The sequence below is a fragment of the Adiantum capillus-veneris genome, chromosome 8 (genome assembly GCF_014529385.1).
Source record: "Adiantum capillus-veneris isolate H3 chromosome 8, ASM1452938v2, whole genome shotgun sequence".
NCBI classification, from domain to species: domain Eukaryota; kingdom Viridiplantae; phylum Streptophyta; class Polypodiopsida; order Polypodiales; family Pteridaceae; genus Adiantum; species Adiantum capillus-veneris.
This window is the reverse complement of record NC_140938.1, coordinates 58,375,989-58,401,896: the sequence shown is the minus strand read 5'-3', so window position 1 is coordinate 58,401,896 and position 25,908 is coordinate 58,375,989. Positions and strand designations below refer to the sequence as shown.

Below are 25,908 nucleotides of genomic sequence, written 5' to 3'. Positions count from 1 at the left end.
CTTTCAAAACTCTCCATAGGAGCAGGATATAGTGCATTACAAAAGTCGAAAAAGAAAAGAATACAGACTTTGAATAAGGCGTGACAGTTTGATTGTCACTGAGTTTGCATCTGCCTTCATGGAGGTGTCCACTTCATTTTGCCAAGGATTGTTTTGGTAAATTTGCACAATTGATGAAAAATTTTCACGGAATCAGAGATCCTGTCGAACTTTTGATACGCGCTACAGAGTTTTGAATGCACAGTATTGCCCCCTTCGTTGAGATTTCGGAGTTTTGTTTTGGCGATATTGACTTGAATCAAGGTGGACATGCAGAATATAGCACATGCGATCGTCTGTTCGTAGTCAAGCATTCTTAATAAAACCTCTATAACACCCACTTTCACTGCATCTTCCTTTGCAGAATTTCCCGCGTAGTGCACCACGTGCTTTAGTGCCCACCCTGCTTGACGCATAAGCATTGTATTGTCCTGGTTCACATTTTTTAGTATATCCACCAGCTCTGGTATCACCTTCAAATGGACTAGTTTTGTTGCAGCTTCTGCCTTCTTATCAACTCCATTTACCTTGTCCCTAATGTATATCACTGCCTTAAGATTGATAGATAAATCCAAATCCAATTTTTGAGTCATAGCATGGTCTTTGTTTGCTTGTTTAATCATTCGCACAGCTCTTTCAAGGCTGTCCACCGTTATGTTCTGTACGTCAATGAAGGTTTAGTCCCTCCCTCTGTCCCTCTCTCTCTCTCTCTCTCTCTCTCACACACACACACACACACATACGCACAATACAAATGTACATTTACACCTCTTTTGTAATATGGGAAGGGAGACTAGAATTGAAGAAAGGAGAATGTGTGGTGTGTATCACTACAAGAGGCTATTCATATTAGCGACGCTCACACAGCGACACTCAAAAAAAAAATTCCCGACGTCGCTATGAGCGTCGCAAATTTACAAGTAACTTTGCGACGCTCATAACGACGCCGGCTGGGGGCTAGAATTGAAGGGAGACTAGAATTGTAATATGGGAAGGGAGACTAGAATTGAAGAAAGGAGAATGTGTGGTGTGTGTGTCCACGTGCACATGTGCTTATTTATGTGTGTTCATGCATCTCTTTTTAACATACATACAAACTTGCTTGTAGCAGGCCAAAAAAATCTAATCGGTCAAACATTCTCCCACCCCCTAGAGGGCCTCTTAAAATGAAAATGATAGCCTCTCAAAAGTGTTGGGTAGTCACCCATGGGATGAGTTCAATCCTTTGTGGCATCCTCGATCAAGTCCTCATTGAAATGGATATTCATCCCTGCTCCCCCCGCTATTGACATACTCATAGACGATGGTGCAGGGTTTGAACAACCTCTAGAATACAAGTACCTTCCTCAAGCTTGTTTTTTGTGTGGGGTATAAGGTCATTTTGTAAGGAACTTCCCTGTTAAGAATCCTACTCCCGCTCCTTCCCCCTCTCCCCCTAGCCATTTCGTTCCCCAACAAACTTCCAAACCCCCCCTCCCCCTTGCCGCTTGGGGCCTACCCCTCAAAACGCTAAATCCCAACCCCCTAAAAGGAATATCTGCCCCGCCCCCATGTATGCAAAAAAGTTTGACAAACTCCTAGGCCTAACAAATTTGCAGTGATGGCTTCACTTACTGAATATACGGACACCTCGGACTATGAGGAAGAGGACTACGTCCTCCCCACCCCCAAGGAACCTTCTTCTGATCTTGAGTAGCAAGTCAATGCCTAGACTAGTCCTCAAAGCTTGATCTAAATAAGGACACTACCACATGTAATGGGTCCTTGTCAACTTGTGCCCTGGTCTCTTGCCCCACTCCCATGGAGAACCTCAAAGACAACAAAAGAATCCACTCAAATGTTTCCCAAACCCCTATGAGGTTGAGAAGTGTTGGCAAGCGCCCCCAACAAGGCCATCAATGAAAATTTTCTCCTAGAATATAAAGGGGCTCTCTGACCCCACCAACAAGTCCAAGAAGATTACCAATTGGCTATGAGAGGTGTGAGGTGTTAGGTGTTAGGTGTTTTTTCCTTATCTATAGATCGGATTCATGCTCACAGCTATTGTAGTCTTTGACTCTGCTAGATTTAGGTTGTAGGTTAATCCAAAATTAGTTACCCTTGTGCAATAGTTCTGATTCTTATGATTTCAAAAATATTTTACCTATAAACTAACTACTTTTGGATGGACCGTTCATTTGAGGACTATCCATAGAAACTAGTTAAAGCACAGAAAACTTCTACAACTGACTATGAACGACATCCATAATATTCTCTATTGGCTATGAAATCCTTAAAACTCTGAATGGATTATAATACTCTCTGCAAACATTGTCAATTGTAGCTCTAATGAGACTCGTCATTTTTTGATATGATAGAGCAATTTCGCTTCAGACTTGACTGTTCTATTCTAATCAACTTGATGAGGCACTCTCAATGATCCTACTGCCGACTCATTGAGTATGGTGCCTAGGTTAAGGTGGACACACACACAGACACATCACTTTCATGTGTGGATTATTGTTCTCATAATGGATACTTGCTGATATTTAACATTACATGGATGGTAGGTATAAGTTAAAAAGGTTTTAATTAGAACATGGATAACAATTGATAGGTTTGTTGACACTTGTAATATGTATTCAAGGCTAAAGAATCTTTTGTCTTGTTTATATAGATGTAGATGAGGACTCTATCTTTACTTAGAATCTTTTTGGCTTTGTTGTCCATCATTGTCAAATATGACCTTTTTCACTTCCTTTGAGTGCGCGGATACGGTGCGTGTGCGGTTGGTGTGCATGTGGGAAGGAGAGAAGGAGAGAGTACACAATTTGTGGGTGGAGCCACCTCTAGAAGTAACTCAGTTGTATGAGTAAGGTGCTCCTTATTCTTATGTACAGAATGAATAAGGAAGTGAGTATACACAGTGGGAGAACGTTCGGACATCGGACATCTGGCTCGCGTAAAAGACGTAGCGTCTTTACCCCAACAATCTCCCATTGAAAGGCAATGCGCTGATAAGTGAGGCCTACTAGCTAAACTACTAGTATGTACAAGAAAACTAGGCGAGAGACTCTCTCAACCTATGTCCACTGGCTCACTCTATCGATCTACACGCAGTCATATCAGTTGTGGTAGTAGGCGAGCGTACGTGCCACCGCTAGAGCCTGCATGTAAATCTCAGACTACTTTGTATGGTCTGCAAAGTTCCACAAAGCATCATGCTAGTGTCAGTCACCGTAAGACTGACTACCCCTTCTGCAAATGCTCCCACTATAGTTGCTAGATCGGGCCTCGACACTAACAAGTCAAACATGAGACTCCCGAACGCTGACGAAATCTACACGAACGTGGTTGTCCTAGTCTCTCATGTGCTATGTGCATATATTGCATCATCACGACTACTCATCGTGTGTGGATGTGTCACTGCCGACACTTGGGTAGCTACGTGCCTCTCATCCATAAGCAAAACTGTGTATCTTGGCATCAACTCATCAGCCTCTAGCATAAGCATGCCAAAAAACTCCATATCTGTCATCTGTGTTTGTGTCTCTACGGAGCAGACATGCTCTACCTTTGACTGCACAAAGTCTGACAACACCTGTTGTGTCTCACTAGAGCAGTGCCACTCTATCTCTCTCTCTACAGAGTCTACTGGCACGTCCTGCACAGCTAAATGCTTTGTCTCTTGAGCATGATGGAGATCACTGACGAAAGAGACATGTCTCGTCTCTCGCTCAAAACATGTCAGCAACAAAACCTAAGACTAGCAATCACTAGTAAACCGTAATGCATTTGGAAAAACTACTCTCTAAGCAGTATCTGACAACCAAAAGCTGTCAACTGTCTCATTGAGATCAAGCTCTGTCGTAGCTAAGGAACATAAAACATGTTGTAGTGTGTATGATGCACCATTGGGTAAAGACAAACAAACATCTCTTGCACCCTCTATGTCAAACACCGAACCATCGGCCAAGTGCACACAAACAAGTCTCCCACTAGAAATTGTGTAAACCACTCACGACATGGTGTGACATGGAAGCAACATCGCTATCTAGTAACCACTGTGGAGAAAGTGTGCAAACCAGAGACAAATCTGCAAGAGGTACACTGGAGGTAAGCATGACATCAGCGGCACTGGCATAGACTATCACTGAAACTATCTCTCTAACATGTGTCAAAGCCGTATCTATATCTCGCATATATCTTTGTTGTTGTCTTATACGTCTGAAACAACGACACCTAATGTGCCCTGTGTGACCACAATGCCAACAACGCAAGTATCGGCAAGATCAAGACCTCCATCTCTCATGAGCCATCATTGTAGACTCAATTGTGTCACACATCATGTCAATGCATACACGTCAAAAGTGGGAGATCACTCGACCACTACGCTAATTAAGCATAAAACAACCGGTAGCTCAATAGTGAAAACCTGTAACTTGCATGTTGTAGTCTCATGCTCGGAATATGCGTCAAACTGAGAACATGAAGCAAAATCAAAAGAAACTTGTAACCACTACGAGTATACCATAAATAAAATATGCCAAAAATTGACAACAAACATGGGAGATTACCCAACCACTACACAATCATGAAAACCATGACCATCGCATCAAGACCGATGCTCACATCTACATAAAAGCAACTTCACAATCTGCAAACTCTGTAAGCATAAACTGGGATAAACTGCTCAACCGAGCGTAAAGCGCATAACCATGTATGCAAGTAGAGAGAAAACTAGCTCAAAACGCATCCCACAAGAGAAATTGCCTGCAAAAATATGAGAAAACCTGTGAAACCTGTGACTGTCTGATTGTAGCCACACAAACATACGCTATCCTCACTTCTGTGAGAGTGGGTACAAGAATATCAAACCGTGTCCAAATTGACAAACCTATCAAAAGTGAGAGTAAACACTGGATCACTGTCAAAGTGGGAATACATCGACCACTGTACAAGATGGCATGCCATTGCAAACTTTTATGGCAAGAAGACGAGAAAAAACGAATAGAATTTTCTTTACAAAATGAGTCAAAACTCAACGGAAACCGCAAGCCAAAAAACTGCAGATAACTGCCAAAGTGGGAGACAACTCGACCAGTACGTTTTTATTTTTGATTTTTCTCTTGATCGAATAAGATTTTGCAGAATCTACCTAAGCAAGACACTGGAATCGATGTGGTCTACAATTTTGCAAAAGGAAGTTTTTTCAAATTTTGCACCGATTTTGAGTTATCGTTTGTGGACTACGTACATGTCTGAAAAGCAACTTTTGCTTTTTTTTTTTTTTTTTCTGCTAATTGAAAACGATTTTGTAGAAACTACCTCCACAAGCCCCCGGAATTGATGCGGTCTACAACTTTGCAGAAGGAAGTTTCTGCACCGATTTTGAGTTATCGTTCGCGGACTGCGTACATGTCTAAAAAGAAACTTTCGCTTTTTGTTTTTGATTTTCCTTCTAATTGAAAATGATTTTGTAGAAACTACCCCGATCAGCCACCGGAATTGATGTGATCTACAACCTTGCAGAAGGAAGTTTTTTCAAATTCTGCACCAATTTTGAGTTATCGTTCGCGGACTGCGTACATACCTGAAAAGAAACTTTCGCTTTTTGTTTTTTATTTTTCTGCTAATTGAAAACGATTTTGCAGAAACTATATGCCTGAGGCAGCGGAATCGATGTGGTCTACAACTTTGCAGATGAAAGTTTTTTCAAATTCTTCACTGATTTTGAGTTATCTTTAGCGGACTTCGTACATGCCTGAAAAGAAACTTTTTTTTTTGTTTTTTTATTTTTCTCGTAATTAAGAACAATTTTGCAGAAACAGCCTGCAGAGGCACTGGAATCGATATGGTCTACAACTTTGTAGAAGAAAGTTTTTTTTTAAAATTTTGCATTGATTTTTAGTTATAGTTTACGGACTGCGTACATGCCTGAAAAGCAACTTTTGTTTTTGGTTTTTTGATTTTTTTTCTAATTGCAAATGATTTTGCAGAAACTATGCAGAAGAATGATGTGGTGTATAACTTTGCAGAAGAAAGTTTCTCTAAATTCTGCACCGATTTTGGATTATCGTTCTCGTACTACGAATATGTTTGAAAAGCAAATTTTACTTTTGCTTTTGATTTTTCTCATAATTGAAAACTTCTCAATTATATTTTCTCTTCATCAATCATATATTTTTTACTGACGTAACTTTGTTGCAGAAGCTAGTTATATCGTTCCGATTCAATCGAGCCGTTGATGATCGTCCAAATTCTATCGAGCTACTGTTGGTACATGATCTTTTATTATATGATATACTCGTTCATTGATTATTCTTGTATAATTATTCTTCTAGAGATATAGTTTACACCATTTTATTGATAATCTTTCGTTGATACCATAGTGATTTTGATGGTACCATGATGATGTTTTGTTAGTACTTTGATCATAGTGATTTTTGTTGATACCATGATGATATTTCGTTAATACCATGGTTATTCTCGATGATGTCATGTTCATTGATTCCATGGTTATTCTCGATGATACCATGATGTTGTTTCGTTGATACCATGGTTATTCTCGGTGATACCATGATGTTGTTTCGTTGATACCATGGTTATTCTCGGTGATACCATATATGATGTTGTTTCGTTGATACAATGATTATTCTCGGTGATATCATGATGTTGTTTCGTTGATACCATGGCTATTCTCGGTGATACCATGATGTTAATTCGTTGGTACAATAATTTTCAATGATATCATGATGTTGTTTCATTGATACCATGGTTATTCTCGGTGATACCATGACGTTGTTTTGTTGATACAATGATTATTATATGATGCTATTCGTTGATACCATGATGATTTATTTATTTTTATTGATACAATGATGATATTTTGTTAATACTTTGATGATACTCATTGATATCACTACGTTGATAAATTTCGTTTTATGTAGTATATACACATGTCATGTGCATCACGTAATCAGGCATCTTGTACTTTTACGTTCATACTTATATGTTATCGTGCGTATATATGTCGTCAAAAGAGTGGCGTCGCGAACCATCTCTTATGGCATTGTGAACGTAATTATTTCACTAACGATACTAATAATTTTCATGACTATGTTTTTTGAGTCTATGGTCTATGTAGGATTGATCAAAGAATTGATTTCATGAAGACAAACTTGGTGACAATAAAAGATTTATGAAGACATGTTTGGTGATGCCATATTGATGACAAGCTACACAACAGATTCACGAAGACACTTCTGATTACGAGCTAATAGATAGCCTTTACACCTCTTTATTGAACCTTTGTATTCATTATTGTATTTGATAGGATAGGAGTAATGTAACTCCTCATAAAACATTCACTGTAAAAGGAGTGATGTAGCTCCTCATAAAATATTCATTGTAAAAGGAGTGACGTAGCTCGTCATGAACATTTGTACATTCAATGATTTTTATAATATAATGGTGGGTGTATATAGAGCTGTGGGTTTTTCTCTTGATCCCCCAAGGGTTTTTTCATCCACAGTTAGGGACCCTTATTTGAGTGGGAGTGTTGAGCTTATATGTGAAGCTACTCAATATATGGCTTCTCTATATATGACACCCAGGTCCCCTCTATATATACATCATCTCATGTGTGTATTCTACACACTTTGGGGTTCTCCTCTTCTGTGCTCTCTCTCTCTCTCTCTCAACAAACTGAGCAAAAACTCAAAAAATCTCACCAAATACGCATGACAATAGACACTGTCGTAGTAGCAAAATCCACAAATGGTCCACATGCAATGCCACATTAGGAAAAAAATGGACTCTCCATGGGCCTTGTAAGAATCCCTAATTTAAAGGAAGCCTGCCAAGATTAAGGGGGACAAAGGCTTTGAATGGGGCTATTTTGGTAGGGTCTCCTCTACCTTTGACCCCTAAAAAGGTAGGGGGAAGGGGGGGGGGGTAACCATTTAAAGAGTAGGGAAGGGGGGGGTAAACCATTTGAAAAGTAGGGGGGTAGGGGGTCTTCTCTCTCTAGCTTTTTGGCCAACTTGTAAGTGGCCTCTTAACTCTCCCATGCCACCTAAGCAAATCCGTGGGTCAAAGAGGTTTAAAAAATGACTTTTTTCAAAAACTTTCAAAAAAACTCTATTCCCCCCTAAAAAGTACCCCCAACATATACACATAATAAAAAAAAGATTTTTAAGTTAAATTACTCATAATTCAACATTTTTTGACTCCCTCCAAAACTTTTAGAAAATTCTCCCCAAAATTGAAAACTTTCCCTCCTAATATAAGCTCCTCTCCTACACCCATCCCCCTTGCACCTACACCTACTGCTGCACCTACACACCCATCTCTCCATCCTTCAAGCTCCATCTCTCCATCCTACAATGCCTCTTGACGACGTGACCAATGTTCCAGCAAGCTCTTCACGCGGTAGGTCTCCAGGGCTTTTCCTACACCTACCTCAAGAGTATGTTCCGACAAAGAAAACATGCTTGGGTACATTACCTTCAGCCAACGAACGTCGCGCTCAAGGGAAGAAGAATGTGGATCTCTGGACAGACGGATGCTTGTATCCAAAGGATCCTTCTCTCAATGTTCATTCGTCTTTTACAAACATTCCATCACTGTTGCAATACGTTGGAAATGGAGAGCAAGGTTTGTTGGGCTACTGCAAGAGACTCAAAAAACACGAGATTACGCGGTCCGAGATCTACTTGCGTCATTGGCAATTGCTCAATGGGAGTTTCCACAATCTTCAAGATCAGATGCAAACAGCTACTAGTGCGCTTGAGGAGGCAAAGAGCACCATCACAACCAACGAAAATGTAATTAAAAAGCTTGAGGATACTCTTTCACACATGAAGAGTACTGCCATGGGAGGTAGGGTGAGGAAACGAGAGTTGTCCGAAATTCAGACTCTTGCACCACGTGGAGGTGCAAGAAAACGAAGGGTGACAGCTATGAGGTAACATGTTTTGTCCCTCATGTTGTTTAAGTCTAATACCACTCATCATTGTTCTTTTGGGCAATAGGAACTTCGTCCAAGAAACGTGCGGCGGCGAGAATGCGTCAGCTAGGGCTACTTTACTTCGTTCTTGTTTCAACAAAGAGGATTTTATTGGGATGCTTGATGCTCAAGAGGCAAAACACTTGAAAGACGCAATCACTAAGAGAGTTCTTAGTGATTTTTCTAATATTGTCACTGATCTAGATGTTCAGGATATTTGTGATGCTGTTGGGATTAGTACCAAGGGCTATCAAGCAATACATCAAGTGTTAAAAGATGCATTAAGAAGTCGAGGAGTCACGGAAAACCTATTTCCACTTCCTCACAGAGTGGAGATTGCCAAGAAGGTGTCAAATGAAGATGTTGTTCACTGATTAGGAGACTACTTGTATATTGAAGACACGATGCCTCTTCTGCCGCTCCGTAGCAAATCAGAAGGAAGGAAGGGCCGCAGGAAGGGAAGCGGTGTTGTTTCTAACAGCGTGTTGCGGACCGAAGGGTTTGTTTACACCAAATTCAACAATATCTTTGTGGACTTGATACGATTGCAGCAGTCCATGGCTATTTTCTACAATTTGAGTGATGCAGGTTAGTTTAGAGTTGCCTACATGCTCTATGATGTGTCATAACATGCATTCTGAGGCTTTATATTGTTGGCAGTTCTTGAAGGCAAGCTTGTGTTTGTGCTGAAGTTGAATGAGTGTGTAATTGTTAAAGGGAGAAAGTTGGAGAGAATGAGCATCACGCTTATGAATGAAGCCCTAGCTTATGCCAAGCAATCTTGCAGTTCGAGTGAAGCGACAAAGCCCTCTTTTAGTGTGTAATCAGAGAAGGATATATGGTGGCTTGGTGCAATTGAAGTTCCGAAAGAGACACATGAAGTCCTTGCATGGATTTTCAGTAGAATCCCATGGGTCACAGAGGTCATTAAAGCTCAAATAAACGGTGAGAAGCTCATGGTTCCAGGACGTGGGGAGTTTGATGTTGAATGGCATTTAGGTGGTGATCTAAAGACCATAAAGTGCATGCTTGGATGCACACAAGGTGCAAATTCTTTACTTCCCTGTCCATTCTGTACGAAAGGGCACAAGACAAGTCGAGCAACTCAAGTGGAAGGTCAGGACGAAGATAATGATGACCATATAAATAGGGAGTGGCAAACTTCGGTTCTTTCATGTGATATGTTGCAGGTGCCCAATAGGGATAGCAAAGATCCTGGGTGGAACCCCATAATTCCCTTCTCCCTCAACAATGTTCATTTTTGTACATTGCATGCGTTTATGCGAATATTTGATAGGATCCTAAAGCATCACATTGATTATGCTTTCACAATGAAGCCCCTTCAACGGTCAAAAGACTCCTTGCAGGGGGTGGAGACGCTCCTTAATGAGATTGGATGTCACCGATCAAGGGTGAACATTGTAGCAGAGACTTGTAGGGAGAAGACATATGAGGTGGCACAGAAGGTTTCCATGAATGGAGCCAAGGCACGTCGATTTTTCAAGAAGATGTCAAAGTCTCCAATGCAGTTATCCAAGGCAAGTGTCGATCTAGCAAGTGAGAAGCGGTGGGAGTTGTGGAAAGATTTGTGTTCATGCACGATGGACAAAGATCCCAATATGGAGGTTGCTAACCAACGCAAGCTAGTATGGTCATCCTTTCAAAAGGTTGTGCAATTGATGAATCTTTCAAGCACCACCGTTGAGCAGCGAGAGGAATTCAAGAAGGTGCTTTATGAATTCACAAAGGCCGCTAAGGACGGATGGTCTGAAAGCAAGATTACACACTACATGGTTTGTTTTAACGTACTTAATATATATGCAATGTTTGAAAATGTAACTTTTCTAGTAGCTTATCTCCTTTTTGGTTGTTTTAGCACATTCTCTATGCGCATGGTGCATACTTCATGGACCGCTATGGTTCGTTTTATATTTGGAGTACACAAGGCATGGAGAAGTCCCACTATCGAGCAAAAGGAGTCTACTTCAAGAATACTCGGCATGGTGGTGGTAGTTCACACTCCAACTACCTCCAAGAGATGTTTAACTGGTTTTTTAGGCACACCTTTGGGAGAACTCGTACTATTGAGAAAGCAAGAGAGTCGATGTTAGCAAAGCAGTTACGCAACGCCTCTCGTACTGCAGCATCCAAGAAGTGGAAACGCTCGCGAGCATCCCTAGGCCATGAAGCTTGGCGAGTAACTAAGTATCAAAAAAACAGCGTTTGGACGTCGCGTCAGCCGTTCGCATTGTTATATCTTGTATCTGGGTTTGGGGGCTTCTTGTAAAAGCCCTCGAGACGATGCCTTTAGGTATGGTTTAGGTTGGGGTGTTGGGATGGCAGAGGTATGTGCATGGCATGTATGGTCATTTTTTGTATAAGTTCTAATTTAATCTAACCCACATAATGTGAGAATTGCCAACAAAAAAAAAAAAAAAAAATACTTATTACCTTTGGGTGAATACCCCATAAAGAAAGGAAGGGTGTGTAGTAGGAGTGAAAAAACAACGATGTATGAACAAATGAATGTTGCATGGCCGCTATGACGTGGATAATCAATTCATTATCTAGAGCTACATTCACTTTTCATTTTTCAGATTCTTCCCAAGATGCTTCAAGATTCAAAAGCATTTCTAATTTGTAGGATTGGACCTCATCACGTAGAGAATAAGGCTCAAGTTAAACCACTAGGCTACATGTCTACAAGTGCTTTTTGGGGTGCCCTTAACCATATTTTAAAGAATACTCCCCTAGGGTATGTATATTGTGTTTCAATTATGGGACACAACACAAGGGGTAGTGGGGTGGTTAATGCGCGCAAGCGTCAATCTCGGTCATCAGATCGTGAGATCGAACCTTGCTGGCCAAATGGACCTAATTACTCCCTATCCCTGATCGTTACTCGCGTGCAATTTTGTTACACTAGAAAAAACTATTGTCATTGTATGCCATGTGTGGAACGCCGATTGCATTGCCCTTTCGGCCCCTTGTAGAGTGAAGGCTTAGCTTTCAGTTGCGCCTCTCCATTCTCCGTTTTGTACACCATTTTGGCCCAAGAACCGACCTTCTCAGCTTAGGTGGCCTTAAGTTGGCCCCCTTACCCTACCCTACCCCCCGCCCCCCTTTTTCCCTTTTCCTTTCTTTCCCCTCACCCTTCCCTTTTCCGTTCTTCCCTCCCTAATGAGATTCTTAAAACGAACGTTTTAGCCACCTATTGGACGAAGAAGGCCTGGGTGGTTCTTACTCAAATTTATGTAGTGCTACTCTTTGTACTAATTAACTCATTGGGAGCAAAGTTTTTTTTGGATAAATATTCCCAGTAATTTCCACATTGTCACTTAGCTCAACATCACGAGCTTCTGTGAGGGAGGCACCACATACCTCGCTAGGTATGATGGGGGGCAAGGAACAACCAACATCGTGATCTTCTATGAGGGAGGCACCACATACCTAGCTAGGTACGATTGGGGGCAGGGACCGCGGGCCCGGTGGGGGGGTCGGTGGTTCCCTGCCCCCAATTGTACCTAGCTAGGTACGTGGTGCCATTTGAGCATAAGCTCATGATGTTATGAAATGTATGAAAAACACTGAAAAAGATTTTGTTTTCTTACATGAGAAAATTTCTAAATCTTCTTGTGGAGCTAATGGGATTTTAGGAGCTAAAAATGGGAAACCTTTTCCTTCAGATTTCAAATTTTACTAGTATGTGACCCGCGCGTTGATGCGGCCAAGAAAATCGTGGAAATTGGAGATCTCTCTCTCTCTCTCACTCTCTCTCTCTCTCTCTCTCTCTCTCTCTTACACACACACACACACACACACACACACACAATATGTTGAGTCATGGTTGGAGGTGCTCCCACCTAAGCCATCATCTCTTTTCCCTCAATCCAAACACTTAGTGGCTTGAGCAAACCTATGTACACCCATTGCCTTGAGCACCCATTTGCTACTATTAAGCATTCCCCATAAGAAAGCAGTGCCTCTCCCCTATTCAACTCTGCTTCACAACCAAGTTACTGCTACTAAATGTCGCAGCACCACCGCTTGGCCTATCGTACCTATATGTGATTACCAGTGGCTACCCACCTCATTCTTTCTCTTTCTTTGTCTAGTTTCTAGTGGCAAATCTCTGTGTGTGTGTCTTTGACACACATGGTGATGGTGACACACTGTCAGGACAAGGGTCCTGTACCCTAAGAATTAGGTTAGTCACAGACTACGGCCAAGGGCCGAGCTAGGCAGTGTGGACAGGGGATCCGTCTAGGGCAAGGGGCTAGGAGCCCACCTATATAAAGGGAGGTTGGGAGGAGGATCTCAAGGCCTAGTTCCCTAGTTCTTACACTGGTATCAGAGCATAGGTCTCTCTTCCACTCTCTCTCTAGGCATGGTCACTTTGGGCTCCTAAAAAAGGGCCTTTATGTGAGAACCATTGCTTTTTTGGACCTTTTGCCGTTTTTAGCCGATCTACTTGCCAAATCGGGGAGAGCTGCCTGTTTTGGATTCGAAGCTGTGGTGCATGCCTTGACGAACTCTTGGGCTAGGAAGGAGCGCCCTCCGGAGACAGGGTTTGAGCCAGCTCCCCGCGGCCGTAGCCGGGCTGTGCGAGCCACACCATCTTCATCATCATCTTCGTCAACTGTCGCTCGCTGCCTGCGCTTTGGGAGCTTGAGTTTTCACATTAAAACGGACTTTGGCCATTGGCTTTGAGCCTTGGCCATAGTAGAAGGCCCTTCCCACAGGCAAGAGCGACCCGTGTGCCGACAATCATCCTCCCCTGAGTTCGGGTGGTTCGGTGGAAGGCAAAAAATCCGCACCTTGGTGTGGGATGGCATACCTCATCAGTCCGAACCAGCTGGGAACCAATTTGGCAGTTTAGCACACCAAAAAAAGAACCGATTGGCCGTTTAGATTAAAGGCAAATCCAAGTATTGGCTACGAAGCATACATCGGTGTTTGCAAAGGCATCCTCGGCTGCAAATCAAGTGCTAATTTCGTGGTGGCTTGGGATTTACAATCCGATTTCAACTTAGACGTTCAGTTCAGTTGAAGACATAATTACCCAATTAATTATTGCAACCTGCTACGATCTAGTGCTGAAGTTCCTCAGTGATTTCACCTCTTCGCCGATTGTACCGGGATTGGAAATTCACCTTCTTTATGACCGCCGACGAGGTTAGCACGGCTAACTACCTTTGTGTTCGGTACGGTTACGAGTTTTTGTTGCATTCCAAGGTACTGTTTTCTCTTTTGTTCGCACAACACAGATTAGCCACGAGTGTGGAAATTGATGATCAACATATGTTTGACTTTGAATGTATCGAATGGGCTCCACCTGTGGATGTCATGGGGCCGAAGACTCTCACGGAGAGTACCCTCGTGGAAACAGGGATGGATGGTGCAAACCCAAGTGATCAATCTCTGTCTCCTCATTTATCAACCCCTCCTCCACAAAGCGTGTTGGATATTCTAGAGGATGACAGTCAATTGCCTGATGCCAGGGAGTTTGTCACTCGACAGGACTGGAAAACGTTTTGATGCCCGATTTTGCAAGCTCGCTGTCAAGGTTCAAATCTTGGTTACACAAGTAGAAAATCTTACACAACTAATTTACAGAATGCTACCAGAATCAACTCTCCACTTGCCAGTAACCCAGGGGGTTGCCAATTTACCAGTTATGACCAAAGAGGTCCAACATGTCCACAATACTTCGGTTGTCGGAACAAATCGGGGCACGACCAACGTGGTCAAGAAGCACCTATCACCATCTGAATTTCAACGTGCAAAAAGTCAAAAATTATGCTTTATTTGCTTAGGAACACATCAAAAAAAGCAGCGCCCACATGTCGAAAAACTTAAGCATGATGCATGAGTTTGTGATTTGACATAAACTCCAGTTTTGGTGCACGGCACAGTAGCTTTATAGCTTTTGAATATGTTATGCGTAGCCATTTTCGCAGACTTCAATATGGAATTTTCAACGTATTGTACGTTTTTGTTTTCAATTGGGTACTGCTAAACCCAATTGTTTTCTGCCACAGTCATTTTTGGTACGACCAGTCACATCATCTCGGCTTATATGGTCTACCGAAAACATTCTAAGATGCATGCAAGATCACTGAATTAGGGTGTATATGATACACGTGTTCTACAACTCACGTTTTGCATTTACTTTGGACAGTATTATGAAAAACCAAATGCTTGGCCCATTTTACATGACATAAGGCTTCTAATTCGTACTCTGATTACCTCGACGACAAGAGCAGTTGGCAACCAAGTTTGGGGCACCTACATTATTCAGGATATCATCTCATCGAATCCTTACAAGTCTAACCAGTGCAAGGCACTTAGGGTGTTGACTTCAATGGTTGTCACGGTAGTCACGGACTTTCGTTTTTGTATGCAAGGCATGCTACCCAGATGGTATATAGTACACTCTCACAAATCACTCTATCGAGGACACTATTAGTTATGCATTGTTTCCCATAATTTTCGGTTGCTATACAGGCACACAAAAATACCTCCAAACTTCTACTGGATTACAACCCATACACGGTAGACAGTCAAGATCTGACTTGTGTTCCCTCTTGCGATGCGAGCATTGGTTGCATGCTTATAGGATAAGCTGCCAGTCAGGCATAAGATGTCTAAGCGCACACGTTCTGGGCACACACAAACTAGGCATTTAAGGAAAGTCCCTCAGCCCAGCATGCTCTTCTGTTCATTCTTCACCTCTTTTTCTAAGCTACAAATTGGGCAAGGTACCATTCACATTTATTTCATCGGTTTATAGATTGAACACTCATTGCCATACGGGCTATGAACCACGCACGCTGGCTACGGGCCATTGCTACATCTAGGATAAGATCCACTCGTTGGTATTCCTTGGATGATTGTCCTCAAGATCGAACAGCTCTACCCAGTGGTGTACACCTTGACGTTAATTGACAAGCAAGCGTCTTGTCATTACAAATATCATTACGGATGTTTAGGGTGTCATTTATTCACTACATGTTTTCAATGCAAACGCTCATGTGCGTTTTTTGATAATCTTAACCTCACACGGGCTGATCTCTACCACGGAGTATAGACGTAGCAATCAGGGGTGACAACATGTTTGTAAGGGATCGGTAGTTCACTTGTGTGCATCTTCTGCTCTCTCTATAGCACTACGAAGTATCTATGGACATACGGTTTTGGGGTAAGACCCAGCGAGTAATTGCTACATCACCCCATAGGCATTACGGATCACAGTTTGATATGCATTGAGGATCACAGTTGATCTCTCTCAGTTCTACTTTCAAGGAAAGAATTCCGCAATCTACCACCTGTAACCATTTGTAACCATCTGTAACCATCTGATGGTACCGGTTCCTATCCAAACATAGTGTGTAAACTCCATTTAGAACTCTCATGAGCATGGTAAACGAGTTTATCACAACATAGGTGTACTAAAAAGCATACCTCTTGTCACTTTCCATGAAAGTAACTTGCTGACATAACTCATCAGCCAATCAACCCCACCCTAACGAGTGTTCAAGGTTGCAAGCGAGTAGGAAATCTGGCTCACAACTGCATGGAAAGTTACGCAAAGGCTTCCTTGCATTATTCGAGTACCTTCAGAAGATCTGAAAACTGGTTATGCCTTTGGACAACTCTTAGTTGTGGTTACTCCTTTACAGTACTCAAGTGAGTTATAAATGGAGTTACCATTTAAACCCAAGTGACTCTTAGTTGTGGTTACTCCTTTACAGTACTCAAGTGAGTTATAAATGGAGTTACCATTTAGACCCAAGTGGTTGCAAACGGACAACAATGCTGAAAATCAAGATATTCATCTTGATTTCATTGAACCTCCTCACTGCACCAATTATCGGTCATATAGACAACTGGCTCACTTATGGGACATCAATAAAGAGAACATCACTATTCTTAAGAAGATGTTACTACTTGTGTTTTCGAGGACCAAAACTCTTCCTTAAGGGGGAAGTAATGTCAGGACAAGGGTCCTATACCCTAAGAACTAGGTTAGTCACGGACTACAACCAAGGGCTGGGCTACGCAGTGTAGACAGGGGATCCGTCTAGGGCAAGGGGCTAGGAGCCCGCCTATATAAAGGGAGGTTGGGAGGAGGATCTCAAGGCCTAGTTCCCTAGTTCTTACACACACACACACACACAGAGTGCACACACATATACGTAGACACACATGCAAGTTGTCAGGCATACAATTTTGGGTACTATAGTTTGCACGCTGTTGAAAAATAGTGAATTTGCACAATCTCTCTCTCTCTCTCTCTCTCTCTCTCTCTCACACACACACACACACACACACACACACACACACACACACATGCACACACACACACATACACACACATACAGGTTAACACGTTGTCAGGTGTACGATTTTGAATATTTCAAGGCATCGGGAAAGAATTGATTTGCATTGATTTTGGAGTACTTCATGTAATTTTTGAAGGCTCTTTAATGTGTTTATAGCAAGGAGGACAACCAGCAGGGACTCAACAACTCAATTTCGGTGTTGATCCAACATGCTGTGCAAATAAACCTGAAGGCGACCCTCACCTTCCTCTAATTTTTCAAACTCCATTATAAAGAGTATAGATAATGGACTATTGCATAATAGCAAAAAACTATTGTGTACGAAAGTGCTCAAGAAAAACCTAGATTTAGTGTAATCCCACATACAAATTTCCTTGACTATATCTAATACACCTTGGAGGACCCCGTCATGTGACATAAGGAAAGGGCTTGGAGGGCATGGGAGTTGGAGACCAAGAAAAAGCAAGAAAGAGAGTTGATTGGGCGCAAAGAAAAGGGCCTCCCTCACCTTCCTCTAATTTTTCAAACTCCATTATAAAGAGTACAGATAATGGACTATTGCATAATAGAAAAAACCTATTGTGTACGCAAGTGCTCAAGAAAAACCTAGATTTAGTGTAATCCCACATACAAATTTCCTTGACTATATCTAATACACCTTGGAGACCCCCGTCATGTGACATAAGGAAAGGGCTTGGAGGGCATGGGGGTTGGAGACCAAGAAAAAGCAAGAAAGAGAGTGGATTGGGCGCAAAGAAAAGGGCCTCTCTCTCTCTCTCTCCCTCCCCCCCCCCCCCCCCCCCTCTCTCTCTCTCTCTCTCTCTCTCTCTCTCTCTCATCCATCCATAGGATGGGCCACACACTCGTAAGACTTAATTTGAAGGTTAGGACACCCACAACAATTGGAGGAAAAAACCTACGTTTAGTATAATCCCATCTACAATTTTGAGATTTACCTCTAATTTTTGGCCTGCCCAAAGGGCTAAGGCCATAGTGATGGGTTCCCTTTTTTCTTAAGGAAAAAGGAGAGGTTAGTTTAAAAAATCTACTTTTTTTTGATTGGTTGGTTGGTAGACACTCATTAGATTTGATTGGTAGATAAGTTAGTGGGGACTCATTGTTTTAGAAGCTTGTCATGAAAATGATGAAACATTGTGGATTGGAGCTAAAAATAGCAAAATAATTTTAAAGTTTTCACAGACCAAAATAAATTTTAGTTGGTAAATGAAGATAGGGTCAAAGATCCCTTGATGAGGCCGCTTCATCAAATAATTATTACAAAAATAATAAAAATACTAGCCTCTGACACACCAACTCAATAAAGGTCATGGAGGCCAGAATCGCCCAGACCCAAGGCAGCTTGCACGGGGAGAGAGAGAGAGAGAGAGAGAGAGAGAGAGAGAGAGAGAGAGAGAGACCAACACGAAATTAGATTCTGCACATGCGTGTCCAGCTGGGCACTTGCATAGCTCCGCCTGCTCGCCATGGCTGTGAATGACATCCAGCCATAGCCCGCTTAACAAACTCATGCACCTGTTGGACGCAGACAGCAACACAGCTCGGCTTAGCTTTGAAGAGTGCTGCACCCTCTTATGCCTCTCCATGCCGTTGAGAAATCGTGATTCTTGCAAGCTATGTGCTTCCTTGATGCAGACAGCTTTATCAATGTTGTCCCACCATACATGGTTAGTGCTAAGCTCGCTAGCCCTTCTCTGCCACCTAGCTTGTGACATGCGCTGACCAACAGTCCACGCAAAAACTTCAGAAGGCACAATTCCACCAGTCACCTCACCAATGGGCTAAGTCATGCTCCGAAAGCCCCAGTTTTCTTTGCGTTTGCCCGAAAAACAGGCAACCAAGCGAAGAGACTGTTCTTGCAGCTCAAGCTGTGGGTATTGTCCTTTCTGTGGAGAGCTCGGGGGAATGGTTTGCGATCATGTACAACAAGGAGGTGATCAAGGGCGTCATTTTCCCATCCATCTACTAGTATAGCATCACGAACGGCTTATCATGGAGACCTAACATTGTGCCACTGATAAAGTAGACTTCTGTTGGGTGCAAATTGCCGCTGCTAGGATGTTGGGTCTCTCTCTCTCTCAGAGTCGTGACAGCTCAGACGTTGGAAGCTGACGTGGAAAGGAAGTATGGTGGATGCTGGTGTAGAAGGGGATATTTGTGGGGGTATCCAAGCTAGAAATGGGTCGTTGTCTCTCCCCGGAGCAAGGTTGGGGAAGGGAGGGGGGATGATTTTGTCGACCACAGACAAGATACAACAATTGTGTGATGGCTCTCTCTCTCTCTCTCTCTCTCTCTCTCTCTCTCTCTCTCTCTCTCTCTCCAACTCTAGCCTGAAGGCAGAACGGTTGTGCGTGGCACTACGTGTGTAGCCCAAAGAAGAGAAGGCAAAGACAACTATGGGGAGATAGAGGAGCACGATGAAGAAGGGTGACACAGGGCCATAGAGGAGCACGATGAGGGAAGGTGAAACACTCTTGAACGCATCCAGTAGCCTCTCAAAGCACTAGTGATTAGGCCATCCACATCATACATTTTAGAACGCATGCACGTTGGCCACCTCTGTCTGCCGTCTCTCAACACACACTTGGTTGAGGCAGAACCGTCGCAAGGATAAGTTCTCACAAAAAAATGTTGTGAGCATACCCAAGCACTGTAATGTTGGAATCTGACGCTTGAGCATTTCAAAATGTCTCTGCAAGGACAACAAGAAAACGCAAAAAGGGGGGAGGTTTGTTTAGGAGAAGTACTTGAGCCGATGCATGTGCAACTAGAACCAAAGTACACAGAGATCTTGCAACGTAGTGTAGGATTCCAAGCAATGGTGGTGCAACTCTTCTTTTTTAGCACTGATCGGCCCTATAGTCCATCATAAAATTACTCCACAAGGAAATACTAGTAGAATCAAAAGTAACCAGTCTTGCTTGGGTGTGCCCAACCTACCAATCACTGAGAGAGAGAGAGAGAGAGAGAGAGAGACACCTGTCGCCACTGCCGCCACCTGCTATCCCTCTTCTCCTTTGGATTTTTCAAAGACTTCTCCTTTTTAAGGGCTTTTCTATAATCATCCTCACATACTGATTGGTACGCCTCTTGATTTTAATTGAGATAAGCACAAAAAATTCCTATGGCAGGCCTCGTGATTTTATCACTTTTTTCGCTCTTGTTTTAAAAACTTTGTTTTTACCGGCACTCACTTATCACTTGTTAGAGTGAGTTGTAATGAATGAGAAACATAAAATATACAACAATTTTGAGATTTATCTCTAATTTTTTAAAAAACTTTGTTTTTACCGGCACTCACTTATCACTTGTCAGAGTGAGTTGTAATGAATGAGAAACATAAAATATACAACATCCCCATGCTCCAAAAAACCCATGGATGCAAAAAGGCTAACAACTTAACATCACGAATTTAAATTTTAAATTCAAGGTGAGAAAATCTCATAAGTTCAAAAGAACCTAAGTTAAAGTTTAGAGAAGTAACAGAGAAGTTTATTGTAATAGCTTTAAAATATAGTAAATTTGTCTAGAGAAGTTTATGGTAATAGCTTTAAAATATAGTAAATTTGTCTGTAATTTTTTTGGAAAAAACAATAGTATAGTTGAATGATTGAAAAGTCCTCGCTTAAGTGTAGCCCACCTACAGATTTTGAAATTTATTTCTAAACTTTAGATTTGAAGGTGAGAAAACCTACAAAGTAAATAAATTGAGTGTAATAGCCTTCAAATATAATAAAGTTACTCCTAAAATTTCTCATTTGTAAGTTTTCTGAGTCTTTGGGAGAAAGTATTGTGCCTCACCTCGATTTAGTGCAACCCCTCTTACAAATTTTTGAGATTTTCCTCAAAAATTCTAATTTGTCTTTAAGCGCTTGCAAAAACCTAGGCTTAGTGCAATCCCAACTATGACTTTTAAGATTCACCTTTGAATTATGAGTCAACCCAAGGCAAGAGCAAGAAATCTAGCATAAAGACCTTCAAAAATAGCCAAGATTTGCCAGAGCTGCCTCCTATTGTCCACCTTTGCTATCTGTTGATGTCCGCTCTTGCCTTGGGCTCGTACTCCTTCTGCCTTGGATTTGTTGGATCAAAATTTTTCAATTACGTCAATTCTCAAGTTTATAGATGTCGATGTTGATTCCCGATTCTTGATTGCACATTCTATTGATCATCGCTTTGTTGATTGTTGATTGTAAGATCAATGCTTATTCTCCCTCCCCCCTCTCTCTCGTGCTGGTGTGAGAGCCTCTCTCTCTCTCTCTCTCTCTCTCTCTCTCACACACACACACACACACACACACACACACACACACACACATGATGAATCACATGGACCAATCTCTATTTAGTATCACACTCAAAATCTTGCAATCAATAACATCGCATTGTCTCTCTCTCGCTCTCCTCTCCCTCTCCCTCTCTCTCTCTCTCTCTCTCACACACACACACACACACACACACACACACACACACACACGATGAATCATCCCATGGATCAATCTCTATTTCTCAGCACACACAAATCTTGCAATCAATAACGTTGCATTCTCTCTCTCTCTCTCTCTCTCTCTCTCATACACACTCACAATGTGTGCATACAAAACACGGATACATGCATGCAACTATTGAGCTTTGAGCATTAAGGGTGGAGAGAGATCATTTACGATATGGAAGGTTTGTGCAATCCTACAAAGGGAGGTTCATCAGGACATGGCCACGCAAAGCTTAGTTATCTATAAGCCTCGAAGTTCTAACTAAGGCAAGCTCGACATTCCAAAACGTCTTAGGTAGCAGAAGGTAGTGAGGGAGAGTGAGATGCAAACAATAGAGAGAGAGAGAGAGAGAGAGAGAGAGAGAGAGAGAGAGAAAGAGGATTGATCGACAAGAAATTGGCGTAGTTTGAAAATTATACTCTTTTAGGCATAATAAGTTGATGAAAAACTACATGCTATCGAAAATTTTCGACTGATGTAACATGTAACAGGCAACTAAGCTTCGCATGACGATAGCTTTAGATGACACATGGAGGGAAGTTCTTTATAGATTTCAAAATGGAAAGTAAACCCTACACCCTTCAAATGGCTTTAGAAAGCAAAAGTAGTGACTGAGTGAAGTGAAATTCAGTGGCCTTCCCAAGAACTAAAACTATTGTAAATATAGACAAAGTACTAAGTTTTTTACTTTACATTTTTAGAACTCATAAGTCTTCTCATTTTCTACTTTTCATTTTTGCATTTCTTAAGGTTTCCTTTGAAATGCAGTAGAGTGTGAGACGTGGATGTTTTATCCTTGCTCAAAAAATTTAAGCTCCATTATAAAGAGTACTAGTGTGGCTGACAGCTTCGCCGCCTCTCTCTCTCTCTCTCTCTCTCTCTCTCCGCTTGCGCGCATCGAGCCTTGCACTCTGCTGTCTCGCTGTCTCAGTATGGCTCAGACGCCACTGCCGCGAGGGCGCCAGACTAAGCAAACACTGACGCGTGGCAACGGGGGGGGGGGGGGGGGGGGGGCGCGGAATTCCCTCCCCCTTTATCTGTAATATAGATGGATGGATGGCAACGTGTTGTGGGTTGCATCATATAGTTAGTGAAATTACAAATTGCTTGTGTTGTACCTGCATTCGTGAAAACAAAGTGGAGACTTTCATGGTCCTTACCTAGGGTAGATGGAATAGTCTAAGATCATGTAAGACAACTTAGAGTGCAGAATTGACGACATATAAACATATTGAAGCTATTAATTGAGAAGAATTTTGAGATTTGTGCAAGTTGTTCTTTCATGCTGTGTTCTAGCAAAAAAAAGCAAAAACAGAGTTTGCAGTAACTTGCCTGGGGACGAAGAATTTTTGCAATCTCGTCGACAACTTTGTTTGTGAAAATGACCTCCCCGTCTTGTGGGTCGAAGACTAGGCCATTAATGGGTCTCACAGCTGCCACAGCCTCCTCCCAGTTACCAACGTTGATGTGGCGGTCTCCGGCAAAACGCCCTTTCCATTTTTCGCGTGCCGATTGAGGATCTTGAAGCTCAGGTGGCGTTATGTTGAAAAAAAGGGGCAAAATTTTAACTTTGTTTTGATGAAATGTGTGAAGTTCAAACATGGGCCATTTTGAAGTGATGAACTCGTGCGATAGTACTACCACTGCCAGCTTACATGTCTTAGCTGCTTTAATAATGCGGGGTGGAAAGGGCTCCGCAAGTGGAAGGCTATCTTGGTCAATGTCAAAAAAGGTAGAGTAAACCAAAGGAAGCATCATGTGAAGGCCCTTCACAAATCCTTTTTGTACACCACTGTGGGCTAAGAAGACATCATATGGACTGCAAATTCATTCAATATTTCATAAGTGTTGGGAGTTAAAAGTGAAGGTCACAAGAAGTTTTCGACAAATTCTCACAATAATTCCCACATCTTGACTTACCTCAACATCATTAGCTTCTGTTAGGGAGGCACTGCATACCTAGCTAGATATGATTAGGGGCTGGGGATCGCCGGGCCGGTGGGGCGATCCCTTGACCCCAATCGTACCTAGCTAGGTACGCAGTGCTTCTCAAGGAGAAGCTAATCTTATGATCCTTAGATGAGAAGGTGTATAAAGCTTCTTTGTGCATGGAAGCCTTTTAGTCATATGCATGCAAAAGGACACGGTATGTAGATCTGTGGCAACAGACTCTTATGCATGGTGAATGTAAAGGCTACCTGCATGATGTAATGTTTTGAGAGCTAGTCGAGCTTGAGGCCGCCATCAGATAGATGCCTGCAGGACGTCCCAGATCGCTTAACCCTAAACGCCCCGACTAAGTGCTGCCATTTGCAAGAAGTCGCTGGCGACTCACGTCTTTAAGGAAAAAAAAAGTTAGCAAAAGCTTGCTGACCGGCTACTGTTAGATAAAGCTTGTTGACCTTAGCGCGCTGAGCTCTCCTCACGATCTGAATGGTTTTCAAAGTTTTTAGAAATGAATTCATTCTAATGAGATACATCATTATTGTAAGAATTTCCATTTTCAATTCTAAAATCTACAATACAACTCAAAGCCCTCAATTGATAGGTCTCCCCAATCTCGAATAAGCGAAGGGTGAGTTACGAAATGAAAAGACCTATGAAGCGAAAAGTCCAAAGACTTTCTATGCCCATATAAAGAGATGGTGGGATAAAAGCCCCAATTACAGGACAGGTCCCAAAATAAGGCCAACACTGAGTCCAGTATATTATTACGAGGCTAAACCTGAGGCAAGACGAGCCCGCTTGGGTAGTTGGACAAATCGCAATGATGTGTAATGCTTTCATTGGCTACTACGAGAGTTCGAGCCCGTCTTTTTCTCTGTCCGCTCGCTCACCCAAGGTGCTTCCTACTATAGGGGCACAATTATTTTGTACTACGATTTTGTAATCGCCTTCGTGATGCTTGAAATCTCATATGTGTCTGTCAGCGCTACTTCTGTAATTAGTCCATCTCCTCAGCTATAGGTTGCATCATTCTTCGCTCAAAAATTTACAGCATAGTTGTCCTTAACCCGGGGCTTTTACCCTAGCTTCACCTTTAGTGAATTTGTGTTTTTGTTCTTCTTCCTTTTTTTTAACGTTTTCTTCTCTTTAAAATGTCTTTGCATTGTGTAGGCAGCGAATGTTTTTGCCCAAGAAGGTCATAGGGAGTGGTAGACAAAACTTGCAATTGCTCTTTGCACCTTCATCATCCAATCATCACCATCACATTAACTTAAAGTAGTATGTGACCCATGCGTTGCGGCGGCTACATGTTCGTCAATTGAAGCAACCATTGTTCTACTTCCCTTGAAAAGGAGGGCAAATTTTAGCAAATGCATATGAGTCTCATGTGAGCTTTTATAGATCTTTAATACACTTGTGCATCAACCACCACTATAACTACTTTCTAGACGACAATGTATTACAACACACAAGTGAAAGTGCCCTCCACATTCACATCAACAAAGCACAAATCCATCTTTTGGATCAACACTATGTCTACCTTTTCGAGTGTAAGATCGAACAACTAATGAAGTGTAGTTACTCTCCACATTCTTGAGGATTGACCAATGACAAACTCCTTCTAGTTGGTGATGCCAAGCTCCAACATACTCCTCCTAATCATGGAAATTTTGTCCCTCTCTCCCTATCCGTACACACCCCCCTTCTCTCTCTATCTATGTGTGTGTGTGTGTGTGTTGAGTTCAAGAATTATTAGGTCAATTTGAGGTCTTTTGGGAATGAATTAAGTAATGGGCTCCCTTCGCATGATGTCTTGTTTTAACATCCTATGTTTCTCTCTAAGGAGACAAAAAATTTGCGGTTAGGCTAGAGACATTCCCCTCACACAATTGATATGGGACCTTGGTGAGTGATAGTGGCCCTCTAAATAGACTAATAGAGAGCTGGTATCCTTATTTGGAGATAGTGTTTTCATTGAACGACGAGTTCTTTGGATTCATTAGCATCCCCTCTCACGATCCTTATCAATCAAGGCATTGGTCATGATAACAACTCTCCCATGGTTCTCTCATGTAGA

The 25,908-nt window shown here is 42.1% G+C and overlaps 1 protein-coding gene across 1 annotated transcript; it reads right to left on the bottom strand.

The window, feature by feature from the left end:
* LOC147452198 (disease resistance protein LAZ5-like) lies at positions 1-24,220 on the bottom strand. Its single transcript, XM_086518893.1, has 3 exons — positions 24,083-24,220; positions 23,217-23,703; positions 1-698 (listed from the first exon to the last, which is right to left on the bottom strand). The coding sequence occupies exons 1-3, from the start codon at positions 24,127-24,129 to the stop codon at positions 117-119; spliced, it is 1,116 nt and encodes a 371-aa protein (XP_086375019.1). The 5' UTR covers positions 24,130-24,220; the 3' UTR covers positions 1-116.
* Between the last annotated feature and the right edge of the window lie 1,688 nt (positions 24,221-25,908).

Excerpts from the sequence above, each read along its gene's own strand:
- LOC147452198 (XM_086518893.1), bottom strand. The coding sequence starts at position 24,129 with ATGGCGGCCTCAAGCTCGACTAGCTCTCAAAACATTACATCATGCAG. Across the intron at positions 23,704-24,082 it reads CAAAACATTACATCATGCAG|TCCATATGATGTCTTCTTAG; the intron begins GTAGCCTTTACA and ends ATGAATTTGCAG. Across the intron at positions 699-23,216 it reads CAAAAATTCTTCGTCCCCAG|AACATAACGGTGGACAGCCT; the intron begins GCAAGTTACTGC and ends ATTGACGTACAG.